General features: G+C 53.4%; 1 protein-coding gene across 3 annotated transcripts in view; it reads left to right on the forward strand.

Moving 5' to 3' along the window:
• PPP1R10 (protein phosphatase 1 regulatory subunit 10) overlaps positions 1 to 16205 on the forward strand; it is a 46925-nt gene extending 30720 nt beyond the window's left edge. For 2 of the 3 annotated variants that reach the window (XM_061578736.1, XM_061578737.1), the window contains exons 13-20: positions 10 to 128; positions 1674 to 1795; positions 3174 to 3249; positions 3808 to 4254; positions 5742 to 5853; positions 6356 to 6469; positions 8899 to 9303; positions 11364 to 16205. In XM_061578736.1, the coding sequence (XP_061434720.1) occupies positions 10 to 128; positions 1674 to 1795; positions 3174 to 3249; positions 3808 to 4254; positions 5742 to 5853; positions 6356 to 6469; positions 8899 to 9303; positions 11364 to 11473 (1505 nt within the window). In that variant the 3' untranslated portion in view covers positions 11474 to 16205. The remainder of the gene's footprint in view (positions 1 to 9; positions 129 to 1673; positions 1796 to 3173; positions 3250 to 3807; positions 4255 to 5741; positions 5854 to 6355; positions 6470 to 8898; positions 9304 to 11363) is intronic. The other variant, XM_061578738.1, reaches the window with a different exon arrangement.
• Positions 16206 to 16825: the final 620 nt, after the last annotated feature.

Raw genomic sequence — 16825 nt, forward strand, 5'->3', positions numbered from 1 at the left:
GACTCGCAGTGAACGTGAACAAGGTGAAGGACTTTGGGGAGGCGGCCAAGCGGGAGATGATGATGGACAGGAGAGCATTTGAGACGTCGCGAAAACTCAGCCACGACTCCATGGAGGAGAAGACTCCGGTGAGCAATGGGGAGGGGCACGTGGGAGTCACACGCACGCGCAATGACACGCAGCTCCGATTAGCACGGTTGGCTACGTACGGTGCAAAAGAAGTTCAACATACACACTGCCCATAGACTCAACACTGCCCATAGACTCCACACTGCCCATAGACTCAACACTGCCCATAGACTCAACACTGCCCATAGACCTCACACCTGTGCCCATAGACTCAACACTGCCCAGAGACTCACACTACCCATAGACTCAACACTGCCCATAGACTCCACACTGCCATAGACTCACACTGCCCATAGACTCAACACTACCATAGACCATACTGCCCATAGACTCCACTGCCATAGACTCAACACTGCCCAGAGACTCAACACTACCCATAGACTCAACACTGCCCATAGACTCCACACTGCCCATAGACTCAACACTGCCGCATAGACTCCCAACTGGCCCATAGACTCCACACTGCCCATAGACTCAACACTGCCCATAGACTCACACTGCCCATAGACGCAACACTGCCCATAGACTCAACCTGCCCATAACTCACACTGCCCATAGACTCAACACTGCCCTATAGACTCAACACTGCCCCATAGACTCACCTGCCCATAGACTCAACACTGCCCATAGACTCAACCTGCCCATAGACTCAACACTGCCCATAGACTCAACACTGCCCATAGACTCAACACTGCCCATAGACTCAACACTGCCCATAGACTCAACACTGCCCATAGACTCAACACTGCCCAGAGACTCAACACTGCCCATAGACTCAACACTGCCCATAGACTCAACACTGCCCATAGACTCAACACTGCCCATAGACTCAACACTGCCCATAGACTCAACACTGCCCATAGGACTCAACACTGCCCATAGACTCAACACTGCCCATAGACTCAACACTGCCCATAGACTCAACACTGCCCATAGACTCAACACTGCCCATAGACTCAACACTGCCCATAGACTCAACACTGCCCATAGACTCAACACTGCCCATAGACTCAACACTGCCCATAGACTCAACACTGCCCATAGACTCAACACTGCCCATAGACTCAACACTGCCCATAGACTCAACACTGCCCATAGACTCAACACTGCCCATAGACTCAACACTGCCCATAGACTCAACACTGCCCATAGACTCCAACACTGCCCATAGACTCAACACTGCCCATAGACTCAAACACTGCCCATAGACTCAACACTGCCCATAGACTCAACACTGCCCATAGACTCAACACTGCCCATAGACTCAACACTGCCCATAGACTCAACACTGCCCATAGACTCAACACTGCCCATAGACTCCATAGACTCAACACTACCCATAGACTCAACACTGCCCATAGACTCAACACTGCCCATAGACTCAACACTGCCCATAGACTCAACACTGCCCATAGACTCAACACTACCCATAGACTCAACACTACCCATAGACTCAGCACTGCCCATAGACTGGTCAGTGGTTGAGCGTGGTGGTTGTTGTTGTTGTTGGTGGTTATTGACGAGCGTGGACGCTGTGGTCACAGTGGGTGCGTCCGCGTCTGCTGGACGTGGTCTTGGCGGAGTTTGGCACGGGCAGCTTGGAGAAGCGCGTTCAGCAGGAGCGCGAGATGAGCGTCCTGCAAGAGCTCTTCCTCACCAAAGACAGGTGAGTTTACCTCGCACTCACCACCACCACCACCCTCGCCACCACCACCACCCTCGCACTCACCACCACCACCACCCTCGCCACCCTCGCCACCACCACCACCCTCGCCACCACCACCACCCTCGCCACCACCACCACCACCCTCGCCACCACCACCCACCACCACCCTCGCCACCACCACCCTCGCCACCACCACCATCGCACTCACCACCACCACCCTCGCCACCACCACCATCGCACTCACCACCACCACCACCCTCGCCACCACCACCACCCTCGCACTCACCACCCTCGCCACCACCACCCTCGCACTCACCACCACCACCACCCTCGCCACCACCACCACCCTCGCCACCACCACCCTCGCACTCACCACCACCACCCTCGCCACCACCACCACCCTCGCCACCACCACCCTCACACTCACCACCACCACCCTCGCCACCACCACCACCCTCGCCACCACCACCAACCTCGCCACCACCACCCTCGCCCTCACCACCCTCGCCACCACCATCCTCGCCACCACCACTCTCGCACTCACCACCACCACCCTCGCACTCACCACCACCACCCTCGCACTCACCACCACCACCACCCTCGCCACCACCACCACCCTCGCACTCACCACCACCCTCGCCACCACCGCCCTCGCCACCACCGCCCTCGTCACCACCGCCCTCGCACCACCGCCCTCGCCACCACCGCCCTCGCCACCCACCGCCCTCGCCACCACCACCACCCTCGCCACCACCACCCTCGCCACCACTACCACCCTCGCCACCACTACCACCCTCGCCACCACCACCCTCGCCCACCACCGCCACCCTCGCCACCCTCGCCACCACCACCACCCTCGCCACCACCACCCTCGCCACCACCGCCCTCGCCGCCACCACCGCCCTCGCCACCACCGCCCTCGCCACCACCGCCCTCGCCACCACCGCCCTCGCCACCACCGCCCTCGCCACCACCGCCCTCGCCACCACCGCCCTCGCCACCACCACCCTCGCCACCACCACCACCCTCGCCACCACCACCACCACCACCCTCGCCACCACCACCACCACCCTCGCCACCACCACCACCCTCGCCACCACCACCACCCTCGCCACCACCACCACCCTCGCCACCACCACCACCCTCGCCACCACCACCACCACCCTCGCCATCACTACCACGACCACCCTGGAACTTTGACTCAAGGGACCCGTGTAGTAATCACTGTGCGCGTGTTCGTGTGTGTGTGTGCGTGTGTGTGCGTGTGTGTTCGTGTGTGTGTGTTCGTGTGTGTGTGTTCGTGTGTGTGTGTTCGTGTGTGTGCGCGTGTGCGTGTGTGCGCGTGTTCGTGTGTGCGCGTGTTCGTGTGTGTGGACAGCGTGCCGGACAACCCTCACGAGCCGGACCCCGAGCCGTACGAAGGCCGACAGCCCAAGCTCATCCCTCTGGAGGACGTGAGTGCAGTGGCGAGCGGCGTCGCCCGGTGCCCGACAGAGACTGCTCGACGATGACGACGGCCCTCTAGGGGAGACACGATACCAAACGAGACGGAGGAGACGGTGCCAATGTAACAGTGTGACCACCGTGCCCCTTGCTGGACTTCGGTGAAAAATAGCATCGTGGCTTCATCGGATTCTCCCTCGAGTCTATATTAGGATTCTGATTCTGGATACAGACGACACCAAAACAACAAACAAATTGACTTGTGACCCCCCCTATACTGCACACCGATTCTTGACAATTCACTCCCCCTCCCCCCCGCTCTCTCGGCCCCCCCCCCCCCTGTGGCGGCCTTTAGTGCGGTCCCTGACGTGCAGCACCCCCGACCAAATACCTCACCCCCCATCATCATCCATCGTGCTGCTGTCAAGCCCCCAATGGCTTAGAATGACGTGGGCGGCCTTCACACTGATGATGTCTCATCAGCGAAAGTGGCCCCCTCCCATCTGAAAATGTGTGAAGAACGCTGCCATCGATGACGCTCTTTCCATCCCTCCCCCCTTCCTCTGAAGGCGTCCGCTCTGGAGACCTCGGCAACGCCCGACGCGCAGCTTCCCGCCGGCGCCACTCCCGCCCCTCCGCAGCAGCAGCAGCTTGCGCTCGACGGCTCCGTCTCCGGCCTGCCCCCCATCCTCGCCAACCTCATGGGCCTGGACGGCGGCATCGTCGCCCTCGGAGGGGGGGGGTCTCCCGGCGGTCTCGGCGTAGGGGGGGCGCCCCCCAAACTGCCGCCCGTCCTCGCCAACCTGGTCAGCGGCATGGCGGCGAAGGCCGGGGTCCCGGCGGGGCCGGCCATGTTGCCGCCCCCCATGGCGCCACTGCCGCCACCCCCCATGGTGCCGCCCCCCCCGATGATGCCGCCCGGGATGGCGATGCCGCCGCCCATGGGGGTGCCGCCGCCGGGGATGGCGGCAGACGTGGCGCTCAAGGGCGTGCAGGAGCTGCTATCGTCTCTCATGGTGAGCGGGGCAGGGGGTGGGGCGGGGCGGGGGTTGGGGGCGCGCGCGAGCACACCACGGGTGGACGCGGAGATGAAACGAGGAAACCGGTGAGGAAGTTGTCTTAACAACGGTTATTGGTTCCACGAAACCGGTCGTTAAGCGATTTGGCCGTTAAGCGATTTGGCCGTTAAGCGAGTTGGTCGTTAAGCGAGTTGGTCGTTAAGAGAGACTAGGAAATGCACTTTGAAGGCCTAAGTTATTCCGATGGCATCGAAAGTCACCCCCTTTTTCACCCAATAAACAATGGATATTAATATATAAAGATACTAGTTGCATTATAAACACTAATGATGAGAGAGAGAGACACGCAAACTCCAAATACACAGCAGCAGGCGTCAGGGTCGGGATCGAACCCACGACCTCCTGTACACCAGGCGAGGTAGTTAACATCTCCTAGCCACCGTGATGATGATGAGATAGAGAGACACGCAAACTCCAAATATACAGCAGCAGGCGTCAGGGTCGGGATCGAACCCACGACCTCCTGCACACCAGGCGAGGTAGTTAACATCTCCTAGCCACCGTGATGATGATGAGAGAGAGAGACACGCAAACTCCAAATATACAGCAGCAGGCGTCAGGGTCGGGATCGAACCCACGACCTCCTGTACACCAGGCGAGGTAGTCAACATCTCCTAGCCACCGTGATGATGATGAGAGAGAGAGACACGCAAACTCCAAATATACAGCAGCAGGCGTCAGGGTCGGGATCGAACCCACGACCTCCTGTACACCAGGCGAGGTAGTCAACATCTCCTAGCCACCGTGATGATGATGAGAGAGAGAGACACGCAAACTCCAAATATACAGCAGCAGGCGTCAGGGTCGGGATCGAACCCACGACCTCCTGTACACCAGGCGAGGTAGTCAACATCTCCTAGCCACCGTGATGATGATGAGAGAGAGAGACACGCAAACTCCAAATATACAGCAGCAGGCGTCAGGGTCGGGATCGAACCCACGACCTCCTGCACACCAGGCGAGGTAGTTAACATCTCCTAGCCACCGTGATGATGATGAGAGAGAGAGACACGCAAACTCCAAATATACAGCAGCAGGCGTCAGGGTCGGGATCAAACCCACGACCTCCTGTACACGAGGCGAGGTAGTTAACATATCCTAGCCACCGTGATGATGATGAGAGAGAGAGACACGCAAACTCCAAATACACAGCAGCAGGCATCGTCAGGGTCGGGATCAAACCCACGACCTCCTGTACACCAGGCGAGGTAGTCAACATCTCCTCGCCACCGTGATGATGATGAGAGAGAGAGACACGCAAACTCCAAATACACAGCAGCTGGCATCGTCAGGGTCGGGATGAAACCCACGACCTCCTGTGTACACCAGGCGAGGTAGTCAACATCTCCTAGCCACCACGACGCCACCTGGAGTTGACGCTCGCGCCGAGTAACGCCGTGGAACGCCGTTCCGTGTCCCCGCAGGGGAACCAGCAGCACCAGCAGCTGTCCGAGGAGCTCCTGAAGCAGCCGGAGTTCACGGAGAAAATCAAGCAAATGCTGGCACCGCTGCAGAACCAGCTGCCGCCACCCCCCGGTGAGCGTCGTCGTCCCCCCCGCGTTGGCGACGATACCGTCTCTCCCGCTAAATGACTTGAAAGTATTTTGTATTTTGCCACGTAAGGGCCCCACTGAGCTACGTAGTTCTTTTTCAGAAGCGACATGGATATCGCAAATAAACTTAATTTCTTTAGAACTCTTCTTGGTCACGTGACTTTACCGAAAGAACCAAGAAGATGAATCCCTGCAGTCACGAAAGCTTTCAATCGAAAAATTCTTTAGAACTGCTTTTTGTCATTTAATTTGCGTTGTCCTTCCCCCGCCGCACCTCCGATTAGCACGGTTGGCCACGTACGGCGCGAGAGAATTTCGATATACGTACATGCAAATGAAGGTTCGACGAAGTGGCTTATCACGTGGGCATTTATAGCAGCAAAATACTCTTCAACGCACGTTGATATGTTTTCTCCAGAAGCACACCACTGCTTGAGATCCTGCAGATTCTCACGTCTCTTACCCACGATGCTGTGCGTGTGCAGGCCCGGTGCCGATGCAGGGCGGCCCTCCCATGATGCACCACAACGGGATGCAGTTCCCCATGGGGATGGCCAATGGGATGGGATTCCAGCCCGGAGTGCGACCGCCATTCCCAGGTGAGTCCGAGAACATCATCATCGCCATCATCGCCACCATCGCAATCATCACCATCATCTTGTTATCTTATCTCGTATAATATTTATAGAGCGCCTTGACTCGCACCTCCCAATGAACACAATTGTCTACGTACGGTATGAAAGAAATTCAACATACATCCTGCCCATAGACTCAACACTGCCCATAGACTCAACACTGCCCATAGACTCAACACTACCCATAGACTCAATACTACCCATAGACTCAACACAACCCATAGACTCAACACTGCCCATAGACTCAACACTGCCCATAGACTCAACACTGCCCATAGACTCAACACTACCCATAGACTCAACACTACCCATAGACTCAACACTGCTCATAGACTCAACACTACCCATAGACTCAACACTGCCCATACACTCAACACTGCCCATAGACTCAACACTGCCCAAAGACTCAACACTGTCCATAGACTCAACACTGTCCATAGACTCAACACTACCCATACTCAACACTGCCCAAAGACTCAACACTGTCCATAGACTCAACACTGCCCATAGACTCAACACTGCCCATAGACTCAACACTACTCATAGACTCAACACCGCCCATAGACTCAACACTCCCCATAGACTCAACACTGCCCATAGACTCAACACTGCCCATAGACTCAACACTGCCCATAGACTCAACACTACTCATAGACTCAACACTGCCCATAGACTCAGCACTACCCATAGACTCAACACTGCCCATAGACTCAGCACTGCCCATAGACTCAGCACTGCCCATAGACTCAGCACTACCCATAGACTCAACACTGCCCATAGACTCAACACTACCCATAGATTCAACACTGCCCATAGACTCAACACTACCCATAGACTCAACACTGCCCATAGACTCAACACTGCCCATAGACTCAACACTGCCCATAGACTCAACACTACCCATAGACTCAACACTACCCATAGACTCAACACAACCCATAGACTCAACACAACCCATAGACTCAACACAACCCATAGACTCAACACTACCCACAGACTCAACACTGCCCACAGACTCAACACTGCCCATAGACTCAACACTGCCCATAGACTCAACACTGCCCATAGACTCAACACTACCCATAGACTCAACACTACCCATAGACTCAACACTACCCACAGACTCAACACTGCCCATAGACTCAACACTACCCATAGACTCAGCACTGCCCATAGACTCAACACTGCCCATAGACTCAACACTGCACCATAGACTCAACACTGCCCATAGACTCAACACTGCCCATAGACTCAACACTGCCCATAGACTCAACACTGCCCATAGACTCAACACTGCCCATAGACTCAACACTACCCATAGACTCAACACTACCCATAGACTCAACACTACCCATATACTCAACACTACCCATAGACTCAACACTGCCCATAGACTCAACACTGCCCATAGACTCAACACTGCCTATAGACTCAACACTACCCATAGACTCAACACTACCCATAGACTCAACACTACCCAAAGACTCAACACTACCCATAGACTCAACACTGCCTATAGACTCAACACTACCCATAGACTCAACACTGCCCATAGACTCAACACTACCCATAGACTCAACACTACCCATAGACTCAACACTGCCCATAGACTCAACACTACCCATAGACTCAACACTGCCCATAGACTCAACACTACCCATAGACTCAACAGCTACCCATAGACTCAACACTGCCCATAGACTCAACACTACCCATAGACTCAACACTACCCATAGACTCAACACTACCCATAGACTCACACATACCCATAGACTCAACACTACCCATAGACTCAACACTGCCCATAGACTCAACACTACCCATAGACTCAACACTGCCCATAGACTCAACACTACCCATAGACTCAACACTACCCATAGACTCAACACTGCCCATAGACTCAACACTACCCATAGACTCAACACTACCCATAGACTCAACACTACCCATAGACTCAACACTACCCATAGACTCAACACTACCCATAGACTCAACACTACCCATAGACTCAACACTACCCATAGACTAACACTACCCATAGACTCAACACTACCCATAGACTCAACACTACCCATAGACTCAACACTACCCATAGACTCAACACTACCCATAGACTCAACACTACCCATAGACTCAACACTACCCATAGACTCAACACTACCCATAGACTCAACACTACCCATAGACTCAACACTACCCATAGACTCAACACTACCCATAGACTCACACTACCCATAGACTCAACACTGCACCTCCGATTAGAACGATTGGCTACGTACGGTGCGACAGAAGTTCAACGTACGTACATATTCAAGGCTATTGATGACTCGCGTTTAATACTCCCACTGTCCTTTGCACTCCTCCTCCCCTCTCTCTCTGCCTCTCTTCCGCAGTGGGGGTCCCTCCGCCAGGCACACACATGATGGGCCCCCCACCTCCCATCAACATGCCCCCGCCACCAACCCAGACGCAGCAGCAGCAACAACAGCAGCAACAACAGCAGCAACAACAGCAGCAACAACAGCAGCAGCAACAGCAGCAGCAGCATCACAACAACAGCGGCGGCGGTGGTGGCGGAGGAGGAGGAAACGGTGGAGGGGGCAATGAAGACTACTGGGATTCTGGGAATGAGGGGATGAGAGGCGGCGGTGGCCGTCCGCCCTTCATGCAGTCCGGGGGCGGGGGCGGCGGGGGGAGGATGGGACGGGGAGGGTCGGGGGGAGGGGGTGGAGGAGGGCGGTCGGGAGGAGGCGGGTACAGGACGGGTCGCGGTGGACGTGGGCACAACAACGGTGGAGGTGAGCGGCGGGTGGGCACGCGGCTGGGCCGATGGGGGGGACAAAAAATACGCGTACGCTGGAAGCCTTCTTCTTGGTTCTTTCGGTAAAGTCACGTAGAAGGGAAGTAATAAAACAACAAAAATAAAACATAATAGAATAATTCTCACGACGTTTCGGCCAACAACGCAAGCAGCCGTCCTCAGGTGAAGAACAGGTCTGTCGGAAAGACAGCGTCTGTCGGAAAGACAGCGTCTTCAGCTTCAGAGGCTGTATTTCCGACAGACGCTGTCTAATGAGCATAAAGCCACTGTTCTTCACCTGAGGACGGCTGCTTGCGTTGTGGCCGAAACGTCGTGAGAATTGTATTTTATTATGTTTTATTTTTATTATTTTATTACTTCCCTTCTACGTGACTTTACCGAAAGAACCAAGAAGATGAATCCCTGCAGTCACGAAAGCTTTAAATCGAAGGTGGAAGCCTTCTTAATGACGGAGATCGCTTCCACGAAACCCGTCGTCAAGCGATTTGGTCGTTGAGTGAGTATAGAAAATGCACGTTTCAAGGCTTAATTCGTTCCGAGGGCATCGAAAGTTAACCACAATAAAGGCACTTTGTAATGTTTAAACAATTGATATGAATACATAACGATACTAACAACGACGCATTTTATTTTAAGAAACGTGGCTAATCAACGCATTGATGAATATTTACTGTACCCATAACAGCCCATCGTTCACAGAGGAATGTTTGATAAGCGAACACATCAGGCTGTATGGAGGCCCGTCGTTAAGCGATTAGTCGTAAGCAGGGGGTGCTCATTTAAAGGGGTTCTACTCTATATATCCAGTTGACGGCATACTGGAGTGTAATGTGTGGATTGTAGGTGCAAATTGGCCCATTATAACTGCTCTGAGTAATTTAGATGCCAATGATATCTTCTTGGTTCTTTCGGTAAAGTCACTTAGAAGGAAAATAATAAAATAATAAAATAAAAACATAATAAAATAATTACTTTATTATGTTTTATTTTTATTATTTTCCTTCTACGTGACTTTACCGAAAGAACCAAGAAGATGAATCCCTGCAGTCACGAAAGCTTTAAATCGAAAATGCCAATGACATGTTTGTAATTGGCATCTAAAGACGCATCACATCTTCCAAGTCGAGGCTAACGCACCTCCGATGAACGCGGTTGGCTGCGTATGGTACGAAAGAAGTTCGACACGCATAACGCTATTTTGGAACGATATCCTATCATAATGATAATTGGTTTTTTACCCTTTTATCTGGCAACAGAACTGACACCTTTTTTCTACAAGGAGTCATGTTTACCTGCGGTCGGAATGCAAAAAAAACACAACTCTGATAATGTATGCACTGCCCTTAAAATTGATTGGTCCACACCCGAGACAGCTTTCCTTAGAGCCTAGTCTCACATGGTGTTGGACCAGATGAAGCCAAAAGGCGCACAACTCAAAGACAATGCACCATCAGAGTATGAGAGCTCGGGTTAAGCATTTTACACCATTGGAACCTCCTTTGCCAGTAGCAAAATATAATAATTGCTTTTTTACCCTTTTATCTGGCAACAAAACTGACACCTTTTTTCTACAAGGAGTCATGTTTGCATTGACCACAATACCTGCGGTCGGAATGCAAACAAAAAACACAACTCTGATGCAAACATGACTCCTTGTAAAACTAAAAAAAGGTGTCAGTTTTGTTTCCAGATAAAAGGGTAAAAAACCATGATAATTGTTTTTTGTTTGCATTATGACTGCAGGTATTGTGGTCTATGCAAACATGACTCCTTGTAAAAAAAGTGTCAGTTTTGTTGCCAGATAGAAGGGTAAAAAGCCAATTATATTTTTTACTGGCAAATGAGGTTCCAATGGGGTAAAAAACCAATGATCATATTTAGCTATTGGCAAAGGAGGTTCCAATGGTGTAATATCCTATCAACCGCGTACGGCACGACCCCCAGCCGGCACGCGCGCAGTCGTCGGACGCGTCCTAATCTCGCACGCACTTCCGCCTCGCCCCTCTCTCTCCTTTGCTCCCCCGCCCACCCCCGCAGACATGTCCAAGAGGCCGATGTGCAGGCACTTCATGATGAAGGGCGGCTGCCGCTACGAGAACATGTGCGGGTTTTACCATCCGGGCGTCAACGGACCTCCGCTGCCCTGACCGAAGCTAAACCATCCCGGGGTGCCCTACTCGTACCCACCCCCCCCCCCCCGCGACCCCCCCACACGCGCTACCGGTAACTGTGGGGGAAGGAGGAGGGGGTGGCGATGGATCTGACTTTGAAGTCAAAAACTATAAAAACCCCCCAGCGTCACTGGGTTGGGGAAGTCGGGCGGGTGGGTGAATTTTGACGGCGATCGACCCCGACGGGACGGAGAGACGCGCACGTGCCGCCGGCTGTCCGGCACGGCTGAGAGGGTGACGTGCGTGCGTGCCCGTTGCCACGCGCGGTTGCAAAGACAAGAATCCGTCGGAGTAACCGCGCGGCCCATGCCGTGGTTATACGAGAGGGGGTCGCCACGCTCAAGCCGACGCACGCTCTCCGCGAAGAGATGCTGCTTGCCCCGTGACCAATGGTAGAGAGCCGACCAAGGGTTGCACTTGGTGGCGCCGCGTCCGACGACGCGTTTCACTTGGAGAGAGAGCCGGGGACACGATTTCTCTCCGGCTTGAGGCTGGGAAAAACGCTCTTTTGTGAAAACCGAAAGGAGCGGATTGGATTCCCGCGAACGAACACGGCAGCAAAACAAACTACGTGCTCAATCATTTTGGGCGTGAAATACGCCAAGCGGTTGTCAAGCTTGAGTTTGGACGATGGTCTCCGTTGCCCACTTTGTTTTGCAAGATAAAAAGATGTTTTCACCGTTTTTGTTTGAAGACTTAGAGCCTGTGGTAATTATTCTTATTTTCTGAGAATTTTTTTTTTTTTTTGGGGGGGGGGGGGTGGCGGTTGTGGGAGTTGAACAACGTGCAAGAATATTACTTTCGTCCACATTTTCAGTGCGGGTTGTGTGTCGCAGTAGTTTCCGTGAGCGGATTTGTGTTTTATTTAAATGTATTATATATATATTTTTACATGTATAAACAGTGTATCACTTAAACGGTATGCCAGGCGTATCATCCCAGTCGTGCCGCAAGGACACGAAACCGTTACTTTGATACGACACCGAAATATCAAGATAATATACAGGATATGTCCACTGGGCCTCAAAAGATTTTCGTTTTTTCAGGAGGGCCTTGCCACATTGGGATGTTTGGCCATAGATCCCACGGGTTACGAGTTTGGGCTTCTCGTTGGGGGGAAGGGGGGGGGGCAGAGGGGGAAGGTACCGGATAAAACCCAACACTGCGTTTGTATACGAGGGGGACGACGCGCCGCTGAGAGGCACGCACGGATACGTTAACGAACCCCCACTTGATGTATTTCAATCTGACCGCCTCACAGCACCACCCCACCCCTCACTCAGTAGTCGTTGTGTCGGAGGGATTTGTGTTTGTTTAACCAGACGGGAACTCAGGAGAACCAGCTGGTGCTAGGCAGATACAAGCGGGGTGAGAATTCAAGAGGACTGGCGCCTTGGAGCTGAGCCGATGAATCGTATTCGAAGTCACTTTTGTGAAACTCCTGTGCGGGACAGAGAGAGGTTTTGTAATCGTTTTGTCACCGATGATCCCATTTGTCGGAGAGCGAGAGAGGAAGGCGATGATGTCAGGAGCAGGCAAGGATGCGATGTCATCACGGCGGGTTTTCCTTTCACGTCGTTCAGAACGATTGTCCGACGTTTCGCCCGACGCGCGCCCCCGGGAGCTTGCGTTCCCGGGAGCAGAGATCTGGATGTTGTGCCGAACATTGAACACGCAGGCGGCACAACTCGCAAAAAACGCGTCCATGGGTTACACGGCAACGGAGCTGAAATCCTGTGCAGTTGCACACCCCCCCACCCACCACCACAAACATTCCAGCGAATGCAACGGCACTCGCTGTCTGAAAAAGAGGCTTTAAAATCGTTTGAGGGTAAAAGAAACAACTGTGAAATGTGCTGTCGGCGTTGTCACGGCCACGGTTCGTCGTTGATGGCGTTGTGCATCGCGAAAGCCGCTGAACGCGCGGTGGATTTATTTGTACTTTTCTAATATGGTGAAACCACAGAAAGTGTCTCTTAGTTGTTGGCATCCGCCCGAAATACGCCGTGATTCGTGCCTCCGACGGTTAACGGCTGACGGGGGGGCGGGGGGGGGGGGAAGGAATTTCGCTCGCCGCGGCACGTAACCAGCCCCGAGCAGAGGTTGCAACCGGGTACCCGATACCCGTACCCTACCCGATACCCGGCTACCCATACCCGGCCGGGTACGGGTACCCGTTTGCAACCCTGGTGCGGCCGGGTACGGGTAGGCCCGTGAGTCACTGGTGAGTCACCGTTTGTCACTCATTTCCCAACGTCTTGTCTCTTCTCACAATTCAAGTTCCTAGAATCAACCCACCCGCGCCTGCAACATGGCTTCATCCCAGAGGTCGCAATCGGGTACCCGATACCCGTACCCTACCCGATACCCGGCTACCCGTACCCGGCCAGGTACGGGTACCCGTTTACGACCCTGGTGCGGCCGGGTACGAGTAAGGAATCAAAACCCGTTTGCGACCTCTGGCCCCGAGTCCGTCTCTCTTCCCCACAAAGGTTTTGGATGCCGTCAGTTCGCCCAACAAATCTGCATCCGTTGATTAAAACGAGACGAAACGATCGCTTGCAGCAAGCAACAAAACATTTAAATGTGCGCAGGTCAAACCGAATGACATCGTATTCTCTGGATTTCGACGGCCGTTTTTTCTTTTTTACACCCCCTTTATTTTAAAAAGAGAACTGGTTTTGGGGGGGGCTTTGCATCCAACATCTTACGTGACTAGTTGTATCTTCATCGGTACAACTTTGTTTGGTGGTGCCTTCAAGGAGGCTCTTATAATCCAGAGAATACGGTAATGCATTCCACGAGAAGATATTTAAGAGTTCACGACATGAATACAGAGGGGAGGGCGGTGGGGGGGGGTTTGAAGCCTAGACATCGCTAGCAGCCGATTGGACAATTGAATTGTAACCATGCGGCCGTACGAGTGAGAGCTGCGTTTTGATTTCATCTTTATTCGGACATCATTGGCGTCGTAAACGTGGCGGCAAGGTTGTTGGTAGAACTGGTATCATAACAGCTGCCCGCCCTCCCCCCTACAAACTGATGATCTCTAACGAAGGTAAAACCCTACTTTGGTGCGAATTATAATAAGCACTGTCGATTTGTCTAAAGATTAGAGAACTTGGTTGTACGGATAAAATGTAAAATATGTCCTTCGACTTTATCCAACTGTAGACCAGCACAAAGATTGACAGGACAATTGTTTACACAGGATATGAAGATGATGCTGTATATTATATTTTTTTGTACAAATGGACTTGAGGTGCGTTGTGTGGTGATATCCGTGCAAGCTAGATTTAGTTTTTTCAGAATTCTGATTCGGAAACCCAGGAAACAGCCGTTGTGGTTGCAGAAGATTTAGTCACCGATGATTCCAAGTAAAGATGAACCCAGCAGGTATTCAGTTTTTTTTTTCGCGGCGCAAGATTATTGGGGCTTGTCGCCTGTTTCATCCCGTGCAGTTGACAATGCTGTACCTGGTTCCTGTGGTGAAACATCAACGTACACACCGTTACAACTCACGGAGCACACAATAGTTTCTACGCTTGCTCCTACCACTGCTGGGCAGAAGGGCCCCCCACCTGGCAGAGCCATCCTCTGGAAGAGTGTACTTTGGCCTACTCTTCTACGCCGGCAAGATGTTTTGGAAACCAGTGGGAGTTACCCCCATTCTTTGCCCCACCGCATGCAACCTGCCAATCAATTAAATGGCTTGGCCACGCATGCTCCCGTGTCGACCAAGGCAGTGGGACTTTAAGAAACTTTCCCCAAGGTGTGTAATGATTCCGTTGGTGGTATTCGAGTCGGGTGGTCGCGTTACATGCGCGTCAGAATTGGTTCGCGCGCATTTAACGTGACGTTTGCAAATCGCTACGTGGGCATCAAACGGAGTCTATTCCCCTTTTCGAAATAATGTACAATTTCAACAAACCAATTGTTACGCAACCCGTTTGTCTTCCCGGAATAGAGAGGTATTTAAATCTGGCTTCGTGGCGTATTGACAACCCGTGAGTGAAACAAAGCCTTGTGATGCGGTGTATAGACCTGTAAATTTGGGAATTCAACTTTTTCATGGAATATGCCAACGGAGCTTCCACACACAGACTCTTCCCAACCTTTCTGCTGCTATCTGGTGTCACTCACGGCTTTGTGCCACACGGTGACATCTTGATCCAAGTTCAAACTTCAAGGGCCGTGTTCTCTCTTATTCATGGCTCGGCCCTGAAACGTTAAGGCTCGGCTCACGCTCGGTCACTTCCAAAGACGCACGTGGCCTGGCTCAGGCCTCGCTCATGGAAATCCAGGAGCCGGCTCAAGTTGAGCATCGCTCTGAGCCGGCTCGCTCGCCACGCCGGAGCCGAGCCAGAGAATACGAGGGGGGGGGGGGGGAGGGCGGCCCAAGTGTTATTTCAAAGTGACATTGCCAAATTAGCTGCAAATCGTGTAAAATATTACTGAATGTTGGTAAATCGAAAACGTATAAGGGGGGGGGGGGGGGTGGTGGAGTTTTGCCTTTGTAAAAATGCAACGGGCCGTGAAATTCTTTGGGGCACTGACTTTTGTGACTGAGGGTGAAAGATGTTTTCATTGTAGTTTTATTGTAAGATATCGCTATTACTACTGCTACCATGTGAATGTTTCATACCGGTATGAGAAGCTTTAACAAGCGAGAGAGTTTGTGGAAAATAAAGTTTCCTTTTTTCTACAAGACCGCTTCCTTCCACGTGGCACAAAGTGCCATCATACTGGTAGGAACCTCCTGGTTACACCAGCCCACAGGGGATTATTGTATCCGTCTGTCGTGCAGGGAGGGGCTGGGTGGGGAGGGTGGGGCTGGGTGGGGAGGGTGGGGCTGGGTGGGGAGGGTGGGGCTGGGTGGGAGGGGTGGGGTGGGGCTGGGTGGGGAGGGGAGGGTGGGGCTGGGTGGGGAGGGTGGGGAGGGGCTGGGTGGAGAAGGTGGGGAGGGGCTGGGGTGGGAGGGGTGGGGAGGGTGGGGAGGGGCTGGATGGGGAGGGTGGGGAGGGGCTGGGTGGGGAGGGGCTGGCTGGGGAGGGTGGGGAGGGGCTGGGTGGGGAGGGGCTGGGTGGGGGGTGGGAGGTGTGGGGCTGGGTGGGGAGGGGCTGGGTGGTGGAGGGGTGGGGCTGGGTGGGAAGGGGCTGGTCACCCCATGGTGCCCTTATAAAACTCAACGTTTAACCTACTCACGCCGGCTTGTGCCCGCCCTCACAGTCGGGCATATTTGCGGAATACACCACGCCGCCGTTGACCCTGCAGGCCATTGACCGAGCAACCCGACGTTCCTACCAGCTCCCTCCGCAGGAATGTGTT

Source organism: Lethenteron reissneri, chromosome 67 (assembly GCF_015708825.2).
Source record: "Lethenteron reissneri isolate LAM-NWPU_2019-01 chromosome 67, ASM1570882v1, whole genome shotgun sequence".
Taxonomy (NCBI): domain Eukaryota; kingdom Metazoa; phylum Chordata; class Hyperoartia; order Petromyzontiformes; family Petromyzontidae; genus Lethenteron; species Lethenteron reissneri.